Genomic DNA, 12,958 nt, shown 5'->3' with positions numbered 1-12,958 from the left:
TGGGTCTCTATTTTAGGAAGCATCTACTGAGCACCTACAACATATGTGCCCGGTGCCAGGGAGAGGGTACATTTAGTGAGTAGAACAAACCCAATTCCCGTGCTCTGGTCCGACTCGCTTGTATTTCCCGTCCAACTACAGGTCACAAAGTCTCAGGAACGCTGGTCGGGTGGAGTTCCAGAGGCAGGAGAGTCACCCTGACTCCTCCCTTAGCTTCTCTGGGGTATGAGTGCATGGACACAGGATTCTCTCTGGCTAAGATCAGAGCTCCATTTCACTTTAGCTTTCTCCCCACCAGGGCAAGAGTCCAAGAAATAAAGACAACAGGTTAGATGGGCAGATAAGCTCCCTGAAGTTTATTTGTAAATTACAAGGATGTACTTATTACACCTAGACTTTTTAACTCCTCGTTTGCCTTCCTTTCCACCCAGCTGAGGTTTTTGTTTGCGTTCCTCTGAGAGTCCTCAGCTGATTTTACTAACCCATCTGCTCTTTGCTATGATGAGCCAAAGACCAACACAATCCTTCCCCGGAGTTGACAATGGTTCATCTTGAAAGGCCCTCAGGGATCCTACAGAGGTAAGTGACTGTGCTCTGGTCAGCTCATGAGGCTGTGGAGCAGAGAAACTGGTGTCCTTCTTGGAGCGCTGCCTTCATCTCTTTGAATTGAGCCAACTGGCAGGCCTCATCCAGCCCCAGCCAGCGGTAGGCTTGGTGCTCATGGGAGAGGCGGATCTCCACATTGCAGTCCTTTACCTCCGCCAGCCAGTAGATGACTGTTTTAGGCTTCTCTCTGGCCACATAATTGAGCTCCCTCCTGAACCCCTCAATAATGGTCAGCTGGTCTGCTTCTATGCCTGCTTCCTCGTGAGTCTCCCGCAAGGCTGCTTCTAAGTCATTTTCTCCTGATTCCACATGGCCTGGTTAGGAAAAAAAAGGAAGAGATAATCTTCAACAAAGGTGGAATTTTCAGGTCAGATGATTTAAAGATAGGGGGTCTTCGGTGACTTTTTAAATTTAAAAAAAAATTTTTTTAATGTTTATTTATTTTTGAGACAGAGCATGAACAGAGGAGGGGCAGAGAGAGAGGGAGACACAGAATCTGAAACAGGCTCCAGGCTCTGAACTGTCAGCACAGAGCCCGACGTGGGGCTCAAACCCACAAACTGTGAGATCATGACCCGAGCCAAAGTCGGATGCTTAACCGACTGAGCCACCCAGGCGTCCCTTCGGTGACTTTTTTAGATGTTGCTAGGCTAAAGGGGGTCTACAGATTGGCAACATCCTAACATGCCTAGGAATAGGGTACAGAACAGGTAGTGTCTGGGCAATTCCTCCTCCCCACCGTATCTTCTCTGCAGAGAGTTAAGACCATGGGTTTAACAAGTCTGATCTAGAAGATTGCTCTTCAGTGGTGAGAGAGATGGCCTTCCTCAGACCTCTGCTTTCTTATTCTTTGGAGCTCTCCTCAAGTTCTCAGGGAGACTTTTCCCTTGGAGACCTTAAATTGATTTTCCGAAGGAAGGGCAGTCACTTCTTGGCAGGTGAGAGCTGGCTGAAGAGGAAGCACTTTGCCTACAATCCACAGTGAGGACTCAACACTGTCTTAGTTGGTCCCTGAAGTCCCAGGGCCAACAGACAGGCTTCAAACCCTGCACTGCAGCACTGGCAGCTGTTTCCAAGTAGCTATCAAGGCTTTTCCAAATTGTTTTCATCTTTCTGAACAAGGCCAGATTCCAGTTTCATAGGGAAAGTCCTGATGGGAACTTAGACTAAGGACAAGCTGAGAGCCAGTTCTAAGAAAATTTGCTGGCAAGACTCAAACCCAACCAGACAGCTGCCAAGAAACTGCTGTAGGAGAGCCTGAAGCTCTGCAGACTGGGAGCAGCCCTCAGTTTTGCCTCTAGGACCTCCTTGCAAATTCTCAGCTTGCCCAGAGGGGCCAGGAAGGACAGGGAGGGGTCTGGCAGCCTCTGTCAACACATGGTTCCAGCAAGTTGCTGGGGGCCTCCTTGTTCAGGAGCTCATGGGGAACAGGAATTGTTAGCTGTTCCCTTCTTGGTTCAGAGACAAGGCGACCTCCTAGCCCTCCTCCTTCCCAGGGGCTCTCCCAGCAGTGCCCTGAGTCACCCGTTGCTGTACAGCTCCCACAGAAAGGAACCAGGAGTCGGGGCTTAAAAAACCAATCTAGCTCATGGCTTCTGGGAATCTTCTCTCTATAGCACTTTATGTAGCTATGTGCACAAAGCCAGGTAGGTACTGCACTGGGGGAGGAAGGTGAGAGGGATGTTGGTGGTAAGAGGTGACCCTGATCCCCACCTGCCCTCAGAAGTGTGGGGAGTCTCTGAACACGCCCTTCCCAATAGTGTCTGTGCTGCATTCTACCCATGAGTGTTAACAGGGTGACTTCTCCTTCAGGCCCAGGCGGGACAAAATTTGGAGAGGTCCTTTGAAATCTTTCAGTGAGAGGTACTATGCAGTATGACATTGGTGATCAGGAGACAAGTGTGAAGATTTCTATTCATAGAGTTTGTGACACTCTTCTTTCACCTTATTTCTCCTTAGTGAAATGCAAAAGTGCAAAGTTTATTTCCTGTTCCCATTTCCTTATTTTCCTCCAACCTGGATCCTTGTTCACCCCTCCCCCTGGCACTCCCCTTTAAAGTTCCTGCTCCCTTCTATCTGGAGGCTGTTCACTCTGGGCTCCTGACCTGTAACCCAGTAATGATTTGATCCCAAGGCCCCCAATTCCCAGCCCAGTGCCTTTTCTCCTACCCAGGCATTCACCACAGAGACTGGCACTCTAGTGAATGTGAGTCACACACAGAAAACCGGTGCTGCTTCTGCCCTGGGATTCAATCACAAAGTTCTATTTCCAGCTCTGCTCTGGCCTGGCATGGAGACCATGTATGTAGAAAGGATCAAGGGCTCCTGCCCCCACCTCCCCTCCTGCTGCACAGTCCCTGAAATATAAGCTTTGTGGAGGGCCTGGCAGGGTGGCTTTCTGAGCAACACTCAGCATTTTCCCGAGAGCCAGCCCCTCTGCCTTGCACCTTTGGGAGGAGTCCAGTGATGAATGCCATCTGATGCCTGCAGCAGTAGAAACTCAATCGCAGGGTTGTCCACCTTGGGAATGAGGCGTCTTCGGAAAATGATCAAGCCACACGCTCTGAGGGCCATGGTCTATCTGAGGACTTAAGGAAGAAGATGTGAGACCCTGGGAAGTTACACAAAACAGGAAGATCTACCCTGGGGGCAGCACTCTGGTGCTGGGGAATAGCACAGACCAGCTAACAGTGACCTCATCAGCTACAGAAAAAGGCAGCATACCGAAGACAAGATGGGAGAAACCAGGAATCAGAGGCTGATTTGTGTGTGATGGTAGGACCCTGGCCCCTACCCTGTCAGGGAAGCTCTATCCCAACTCCTCCAGGACTCCCTGTTAAGACACAGGGGCTGGGGCTGGTGTGTGTGCATTAAGAGACTGGAGGTCCTCAGAAGCAAACCCACTGAAACTGGAGAGATGCTATGAATGGAAGAGATGAGGAACATTCTCATCAAACCCATGGTCCCATTTCCTTTCGGCCTCCAGCCTGAGTCTGTGGGGCAGAGACCCCAGCAATGTAGTTTCAGATGGCTTGAGGAGCCATTCAGGGAAGGTAGGTTGGGGTACTAAAAAGCTTTTTGTGATTGATATTTTTAGTCTTTTATCCAGGTTTTAGAATGTTACACGTTCATGTGGTTCAAAATTCTAAGTACAAAAAGGCACACACAGTAGAAAATCTCTTTCCTACCCCATCAAAAGCAAGCTAGTATAATGGTCAAGAGTGTGAATCTGCAGCGTGAGTTCAAGTTTTGACTTTACTACTTATTCACTGTGTGATTAGCTCCTAAGTCTCATTTTCCTCAGCTCTATCTAAGACAGGATAGTAACAGTTCTACCTCAGGGGCACCTGGGTGGCTCAGTCAGTTAAGCAGCAGACTTTGGCTCAGGTCATGACCTCATGGTTTGTAGGTTCAAGCCCTGGGTTGGGCTCTATGCTGAAAGCTCAGAACCTGGAGCCTGCTTCAGATTCTGTGTGTGTGTGTGTGTCTCTCTCTCTCTGCCCCTCCCCCATTCATGTTCTGTCTTTCAAAACTGAATAAACGTTAAAAAAAATTTTAATAACAGTTCTACCTCAAGGGGTTGCTGTGAGGGTTGTTGTGACTTAACTTTTGTAAAGTGCTTTAGAACAGTGCCAGGCATGTAATAAGCATTCAAAAGATTTCAATATGCATAGGAAAATGTTTGGAAGGATACACATCATTAATAGTATTTCCTGGAGGATGAGATTATGGGGAGACTTTAATTTTCCAGTCCCTATATTTCTGTATTGTTTGGAAGTTTACAGAAAATATTTATTAATTTTATAATCAGCAATTCTGTGAAGACTACAATTTTTTAGCCTTTTCCATTTTAGTTACTTTTCTTTCCATTTCAGTTACTTTTCTTTCCATTTCAGAAAAGAATGTCAACAACAAGGAACAACAACAACAAAAGAGAGGAAGGGAGAAGAATAGAAATATCTGCAGAAGTGAAAAAACAACTCATCTGAAGGGGGACAGGTTATCAAGGTAACAAAATATATGGAAGATCTCTTATGTAAGGCCTTTCTAAAGAAAATTTGTCATTTGTTCAGTCAACAATATTGAGTAGCTACCATGTACTAAGTACATGCTAGGCCTTTGCTCTCATGCAGTTTATATTCTAGTGAGAGAGACAGATTTTAATCAAATAATTAAGCAAACTAAAAAATAATTGCCAATAAGGTATGTGCTACAAGGGAAAAATGTGTAATGGGTAACCTGACTTTGTCTGAGGGAACAAGGAAGGCTTCCTTGGAAGAAGGGATGTTTGAGTAGAGAAGGACGAGTGAAAGGTAAGTTGGCAATGGGAATGAAGAGAAGAAGTGTGTTCCAGGAGAAGTGGACAGCATGAATAAAGGTCCTGAGGTGGGATGGCAGAACGAAAAGAAAATCAGATATCTTAAATGCAGCAAAGGCCTGGGAGAGTGACCCAGGCAGGAAAAGACCCAAGTCAGCAGGGCCTCATCTGCAAGATTCCAGAGCCAAAGAAGGAGCTGGTATGTTGGACAGCAGAGCTGATGCAGAGAGCTGGAGCAGGAGGTGATGGCCTCCTCAGCCCCCTTGCTGGTACTCAATCGAGATAAGCCTGCATCTGTCAAAGGCACACAAATCAGACCCAAACTGAAACTCTTTCCAGGATAATTCTCAGAACTGTCAACACATGGCTTACCAAAAAACCAAATCCACCCAACACTGTGATCTTTCCAAATATTTCTAAACCTATAATGAATTTTTAAGAATTGGAAATAATTCAAGTGGGTTTTTTTAAGACTTAAAAAAATTTTTTTTAATGTTTGTTTATTTTTGAGAGAGAAAGAAAGCATAAGTGGGCGAGGGGCAGAGACATACACACACACACACATACACACACACACAGAATCCAAAGCAGGCTCCAGGCTATCAGCACAGAGCCTGACGTGGGGCTTGAACTCACAAGCCACGAGATCATGACCTGAGCTGAAGTTGGAGCTTAACCAACTGAGCCACCCAGGCACCCCTTAAGACTTTATTTTTAAGTAATTTCTATACCCATTGTGGGGCTTGAACTTACAATCCTGAGATCGAGAGTTGCATGCTCTATCGATTGAGCCAGCTAAGTGCCCCTCAAATGGGGTTTCTGAAATGGTCTGTGCTCTCATATACTGTTGGTAGGAGAGAAAATTAGCATGTCCCCTTAGGAAGGCAATTTGGTAATAATTATCAAAGCATAAAATGCATATTCCCTTACACCTAGCAATTCCATTCTAGGCACTCTGACATACACAAATACATGTTTAAGATATACACATAAGGATGTTCATCACAACCTTGTTTGCAATATCAAAAAGGAAAAAAAGGCAGAAACAAATATCCATCAATATGGGAAGGTTAAATAAAGTATAGTATATCTGTACAATGGAATATTATGGAGCCTTTTTAAAAAACGAGGTAGAGCCAAATGTGCTGCTTTTAAGAGGATTTTCAGACAGGGACGCATGGGTGGCTCAGTTGGTTAAGCCTCCGACTCTTGATTTCGGCTCAGGTCATGATCTCATGGTTCCTGGGTTCGAGCCCTGCATTGGGCTCTGTACTCATATTGTGGAGCCTGCTTGGGATTCTCCTCTCTGCCCCTTCCCAACTCTCATCCTCATGAGCTCGCTCACTCTCTCTCTCAAAATAAATAAACTAAAAAAAAAAAAAAAGATTTTCGGACATATTAAGTGAAAAATGTATGATTCAGAATAGACTGTATAATGCTATCCCGTTTGAGTTTTAAAATTTACATGTAAACTGGTAGCAGGCTTTTTAAAACATTATGTTCTATTTCCCTGCTCTCCCTATTTATGCCAAAAACCTTCCCCATTTTGGAAACCAGAAAGAAGCACCCTGTTGCCACCGTACTGGTGAACAGAGGTTTCAAATTAGTGGTTCCAGGCTTAGGCAGAAACAGGTACCAGATACCATGCCCTCCTATAAAGATGCTTATAAAGTAGTAGCAAGTTACTGGTGAAGGGCACCTTGCTCCTGTCTTGGGTTGAGTCCCATGGAATGAATGTTGGACCCCTAGATAAGCTTAGGGATCCAAGACTAGAGGGCAGTGCCCTGCCTTGGACAGAAGCCCCAGAGCATTGCTCTACATCACTGCCATCACCAATGCATCATGGGTAAAACAACACTGCCTGCCTGCAGGGGGGGGGGGGGGGGGCAAGACAGGCCTGGTGTGGCCATGTGGAGACACTGGAAAGAGGGGGGCAGGCCAATATTTTCCCATGGGGAAGTGGCTTAGGGTAGTGACAAGGGCACACCTCAGAAAAATGTATCTTAGTAGACACCAATGTGTAAGGGTAACCACATCTAAGAACCAGACCAACCAATGGTTCATCTTAATGGGACCAGAAGAGCTAGGATCAGATGTTCACTTTCTACCTATCCTATTGACCTGTGGAGAGGACAGTTGTTCTAGAAAGGCAAAACTCCTATTTACCTTTTCAATTGCTTGGCTTGAGCCAGCTGTTCTCTAGAATTTCTCTCTCCTTCCCCATACATGCTTCCTACTCATGCTTTCAGAAGCAGCTCAGTGTCACTTCTTCTGTGAAGCCTTCTGGCTTCTAATCATTCCATCTTCTGGGCTTTTAACATGGCTTGAATAAACTTCTGTAGCGTTTGATCAGAGAAACAGAACACTATGAGGAAATTAAGGATTTAGTGTAGGGATTACATCTTGTGCAGTTATGGAAGTTGATGGAGAAATCCAAGCAACTCTGTCACCTCTGCATCTGGTGTTGTGCCTGAAGTCTCTATATATAAGCAAGGCCAGCAGTTGGGAAGGAGAGCTGGATGTGAAGTGGAGGAGAGCAAGGAAAACTGGAACTTATGAAAACAAACCAGATCCTATGAAGACAAGTAGAACTCTTGAGGACAAATGAAACCTGTGACTTCTTTCACCATTTCCAAGCTCATGAACTTATAGGAGGAGCTGGAGCCCTTTGTCATAGAGCTGAATGGACATCTGGCCGAGCAGTCGGAGTAACTGAAGGAGGACATTCAGCAGGAGTTGGGGAGCTGCCGGCCTGAGTGCTATATCCTACACCAACAAGGTGAACCGGCAGATCAGTGTCAAAAGGTAAGCACTGCCACATGCTTGGTATCCTGCTCTGTCCTTCACAGTGTACTGTTGCTACTTCACTTAAGCTTTCCAAATCTCGCACAAAATTTTCTTGAGGTTGACCCTAACTTGGAACCATGTAGGAAGGGAATCCTGGGAAACACAGTTCCAGTTTAGCTAAGTGGACACAGAACAAAGCCACCACAAGCACAATACCTAATCTGGTAAATCTCAGTCTGTACCTTTGGCAGGGAAGAGCCGGACTATGCACTCTGTTTCCTTGGGACCCAGCACAGCAGCTTTCAACAGATGTTCATTAACTCAACAGAACACTCTCCCCACATCCCACTCAAACAAATGCTCAGGGTATGTTCTGGGATTTTGGGAAACAGCCCAGTGTTTTCCTGAAGAGTGCCATTTACATAAAAGTCAATGGAGCCATTGTTGTACATTTTCTGTTTTTCTGGAGACCATGAAGGGAAACTGTTCTGGGGTTTGAAAGTTGTCAGCTTATAGAGAAAGATACACACACACACACACACACACACACACACACACACACCAGACTCCAAGTAGATTCAAACCTCAGGGGGTTAAAGAACACAGCATCCAATATGCAAATGTGCTTGCAGCCAGGATTGCAGAGATGAGAACTCCAAGCTGACAGCAGGCAATTCACACTTCAGAAAAGTGGCAAAGTGCCTTAGGTGGTTAAAAAAAACCTGAGTAAAAAAATCCTCAATGTCATCAGAAGGTTCCAGAAGCTAAGGAAAAGTGTTCTTGCCTTTCTCTCTATATACATTTCCCTTACAGCTCAGGAGGTTCAGAACCTAGGTGCCAAAAAATAATTCACAGATAAATGGCTGTACTGATGTATTGTGTTCCAATGTTTTCATCAAATTAATCAGAGTGCTATTGCAAGCATAGCTCAACCCCAAACGCCCTCACAAATATACCTTTAGATACAGAAAGAGCTCCCCAAATTCTCGACTTGTTCCTTATAATCTTAAATCCCTTTAACAGAAACTGTTTCATGCCACCACGTTATCAATTAAGCATCTGCACTGTGCCAGCTATACTGTGCAAAGTTCTTTACGTGTATCTTTTCTAATGCTCAAGACAAATCTTCATGATAAGCATGACTGTCTCCAGTTTTGGATGAGGAAACTAAGACTCAAAAAGGTGAAAATACTTGCCCAAAGGCATAGCCCAAAGGCAAGATTTGAATCCAAGTAAGTCTAACTCCAAAGTATATCTCCCTCCTTATACAGCTCTGCTTACCATGAAAGATCAGGGCTTAGGGCACAAATGGCCTGGAGAGAGGACATGCAAATAATTTATAAAATTACTCCCAGTTCCAAAATGCCCAGTTTTTGATCTATATTCATATGGGGAATTTTTTTTTTTTTAATTTTTTAATGCTTAGGGAGACACAGAATTTGAAGCAACTCCAGGCTCTGAGCTGTCAGCACAGAGCCCAATGCAGGGCTCGAACCCACGAACAGTGAGATCATGACCTGAGCTGAAGTGATGCTTAACCGACTGAGCCACACAGGCACCCCATACATTTTAAAGGTGCCCAGCTGGAATCCTTTCCATAGAATAGGTTTTAGTTGGGGGGCAGGGAGTAGAGATGAAGATCTTGGTGCCCAAGGATGACCTGGAGAGGTAAAGTGTAGCCTTAGACCCCTACTTTGCCTTTCTATGAGTCCTCTGCTTTTTCTCTGGGAAGTAAGGACCTAAAACCACATGTTCAAAACCATATCCAGTAGCCTGGGGGTTCCTAAGCACCAAGCGTTGGGAATACCCTTAATGCTAGCCTTGAACAAGCACAAAAACACCTAACTTAGGCAGGGTGCTGGTATCCAGGAAAGTTGCCCGGGCCACTCCGCTGTGAGGAGGAAGGCCAATTCTGCCTGCTTACAAGCAACTCTGACTGCTCGGCTTTCCCTCTCTTCCCATATCATAATGGTCTTTTCTGATTCTTCAACTCCCCTCCTCCCTTTCAAAGGATGGAATAGACATGAGGTGCCCATCAGTGAATAAAGCTCTCTCTTTCTTGTGACAAGCAAGCAAGCAAGCAAGCAAGCAAGAAGCTCCCAACTACTGTGAATAAATTGAGACAAAGAAAATGTTCCCTTAATTGCACCTTTCCCTGGGCATCTGCCACTCTCTTTTCTCACAGAGACCAAGCTGCTGAGTCATCTTGCTATCTTTGCTATTTGGCTGAGGGCGAAAACAGGAGATTTCACCTGTAAAGGCATGAATATTGGCTTCCAGGATGGGGCCAAAGTCAGACAAGGTTGGAACAAAAATCATTCCTAGTAAAGAGGATCTGTTAAGTGGCCTATTAGTGCCATCTGCTGTACAATTCTAGAAAGCAAACATGGAGAATTCTAATATTAGCGCCTGAAGGGATTTACTTACTCATCTAACATCTGTTGAGTATGTCCCACTTGACAAGCAGTATGACAGAATTGAAGAGTGGATATAGAGCTGAATATTATAAAGCCCCAGCTTTCTAAGGGTTCACAGTCTCGTGAAATCGGAAGGTACTTAGACAAGTTGCCAGTGTGTTTTGTGCATCATTGGGGTATGTGTAAAATGGAAAGGAAGAAAAGAAGAGGGAGTGATTATCTTTAGGTCAAAGAGGCACCCCATAAGGATTCTGAAGGATGGCTAGGAATTCACCAGGCAGAATAAAGGTGGAGGCAAGGGGCATTCCAGGCAGAGAGGAGCGTGGGCAAAGACCCTCAAGCACAAAATGGCATTCCATTGATAAACAGCTTAGTTTATATTCTGTAGGCAATGAGAAGCCTTTGACTGATTTTAGGCAGGGTTGGTGATATGGTCAGATTGACATTTTACAAAGGCATTCTGGCAGCAAGGAAGGTAGAGAATGAATTAGGATTGAAGGCAGGGAGATCAACGAGTTACAAGCTTGTCACCAATAGGCCAGGTGACAAATGATAGAGTTAAATTAAGGCAGAGACCCTGAAAAAGGAGAGGAAGGGATGAATTTGAGAAATATCTCGAAAAGAAAACCAACAGTATTTGATGTTTCATTGTTCAAGGGAGAGAGGAGGAAAGAGAGATTGTTTGGTTTGGGTGACAGTGGAATAGGGAGTAGAATGTAAAATAATGATTTGCTTGGGACAAGATGAATTTGAAGTGCTATAGACTACCCACAAGGTAAATGAACAGATAGAATTGTGTTCAGTGATCTGATCACCTCATCCCACCTCTTCATTGCCCAAGGTGAAAATTTCCTTTGGAAAAAAATTTTGCTTCCACTATAGGTACCTCTGCAGGCCACCTCCTCCACTTGGGTAAGTCTGCCTGTGCATCTGATATTCAAAGCATTTTATCCTCTTTCAGTCAGAAACAACATGGAAAAGCATGGCTGGCTTTGCAGTGAGAAAGACCTAACTCCCTAATTCAACAGTTGTATTACTTTAAGCAAAATACTTCCTTAAGCCTCACTTTCCTCATCTGTAAAATGAGGGTAACCTCTATTTTACATGGTTGTAGTAGGGTTAAAAATAATATATACATAAGATCAGATATATCAGAAGTACTGAATATATAGGAGTAATTTTTATCCCTGTTGTCATAAAAGGTCATCAGAAAGCTTCTGTATTATGATCTAATAGCATGCTCTTAGCTTCTATTGATAGCTGAATCAAGAAATGGCTTTTCATATTTCCAGCAAAACTGCTGGTGACCACACTGTTCACTACACCATATATATTCCTTATGTATAAAGTACCACAAGATAAATTCCTTTCAATATAGGAACTGGGAAGAAATTCACTCTTTTGAAAAATGGTTTCCTTTTTTGTGTTATTTCTCTGACAAATTTTGAACTAAATTGGGTGCTCGCAGTAAGTCTACTGGCCTTGTTGACTAGTATATTTATTTGTTTCTATTATGAAGGTAAGAGGTACCATTTTGGGGGGGGGGGGAGTTACTGCTTGTCAGGCATTGTGCCAAGTGCTTTACTTTCATCAATTCACTTAATTTTCACAACAACCCTCTGAGCCTTTACCGTAATTTTTCAAGAGGAAAAAAAAGGAAAGATATGTCTGGGTAGACTCAAAGGCAGGTCTGCCTGACTCCCAACAACCTTGTTCTTAACCTTGACTCTGTATTACAGTTTTACATTTGGCTATATGATTGCAGTCAGTTTAGTAAAACCTTAGTTTGCAAGCATAATTCGTTCCGGAAACATGCCTATAATCCAAAGCACTTGTATATCAAAGCAAATTTCAAGAACCATTGGCTCAGTTGTGATCATGTGACATTTGGCGTCGGGTACTACTTACATCGCAAGACATTGTCCATTTACCAAGTTAAAATTTATTAGAAACCTTTGCTTCCCTTACAGAACACTCCCAATCCAAGGTTTTCTTGTGTGTATATGCATACATATATGTATATGTGTGTGTGTGTGTGTATATATATATATATATATATATATTTTTTTTTTTTTTTAAGATATATAATAACAAATAACAAATACATAGGGCCCAAATCAGACCACAACAAAGAACAAGGAAGTTATGTTTTAGGTGGTGGGACTCTCCTGTGATTTTCTTTCTTTACTTCTGCTATAATTGCCACGATATTATTCATTCAATAGATGAAACATATTAGAAAATATAAAATCTCTTCCGGAAAGCAGGCAGGGTTTAAAGGGCAACAACAAAGTGAAACTGAGGCCGAGGGAGGGGAAGGTATGGCGTTCTTGCCGTAGGGCCCTAAATGTGAACTCTGGGATTCCGATGCCCCACCCCATCGTCACCTGCGTGCGGGCCAGCAAGGCTCAGAGCCATTGAACCCTCCCCTCTTCCTGAGCACAGAGGAAAACTGAGGTGCTGCGAGCGGCGGAGGGGGTGGAGTTGGTTGGGGGGAGGTCTGGCCTGCCCACGCCTCACTGCCAGCCTGGGGGAGAGCGCGTCCACCTTTGACGGTGCACCGACGGGAGGCTATTCAGCTGCAGATTCTCATCGGTCAAACCTCAGTACCTTAGCACAGAATTCAACACAGAGGCCGATCCTTAAGACTACTCACCCAAGGCCGAGGGAGGCAGGAGGCGGGCCTTGAACGGAAAGGGGGAGTACGTCGACCAATCCGGAGGGTTCGGTTGCGCTTAGAGCGACCAACAGTATAGGGAGAAGTCTCCTCCACCCGCCTCAAAAATGCCTTTCTTTCACTTAGAACGTCGCGAGATCTTCACTCAAGCTG

The 12,958-nt window shown here is 44.5% G+C and overlaps 1 protein-coding gene and 1 long non-coding RNA gene across 3 annotated transcripts; one reads left to right on the top strand and one right to left on the bottom strand.

Annotated features, from left to right (window-relative positions):
• Positions 1-328: 328 nt before the first annotated feature.
• Positions 329-12,907, bottom strand: NUDT2 (nudix hydrolase 2). Of its 2 annotated transcripts, XM_060609476.3 has the most exons (4): positions 12,785-12,887; positions 7,091-7,260; positions 3,054-3,194; positions 329-920 (listed from the first exon to the last, which is right to left on the bottom strand). In XM_060609476.3, the coding sequence occupies exons 3-4, from the start codon at positions 3,178-3,180 to the stop codon at positions 604-606; spliced, it is 444 nt and encodes a 147-aa protein (XP_060465459.1). In that variant the 5' UTR covers positions 3,181-3,194; positions 7,091-7,260; positions 12,785-12,887; the 3' UTR covers positions 329-603. The 2 variants fall into 2 exon arrangements, with proteins under 2 accessions (XP_060465459.1, XP_060465458.1); XM_060609475.2 differs by lacking the exon at positions 7,091-7,260 and having other exon boundaries at positions 12,785-12,907.
• LOC145713026 (uncharacterized) lies at positions 7,270-10,978 on the top strand. The gene is made up of 2 exons (XR_014135959.1): positions 7,270-7,729; positions 9,723-10,978. It is a non-coding gene; the product is annotated as an uncharacterized LOC145713026 (long non-coding RNA).
• Positions 12,908-12,958: the final 51 nt, after the last annotated feature.

The sequence above is a fragment of the Panthera onca genome, chromosome D4 (assembly GCF_046562875.1).
Source record: "Panthera onca isolate mPanOnc1 chromosome D4, mPanOnc1 haplotype 2, whole genome shotgun sequence".
Taxonomy (NCBI): Eukaryota; Metazoa; Chordata; class Mammalia; order Carnivora; family Felidae; genus Panthera; species Panthera onca.
This window is presented reverse-complemented; position numbering and strand designations above follow the sequence as displayed.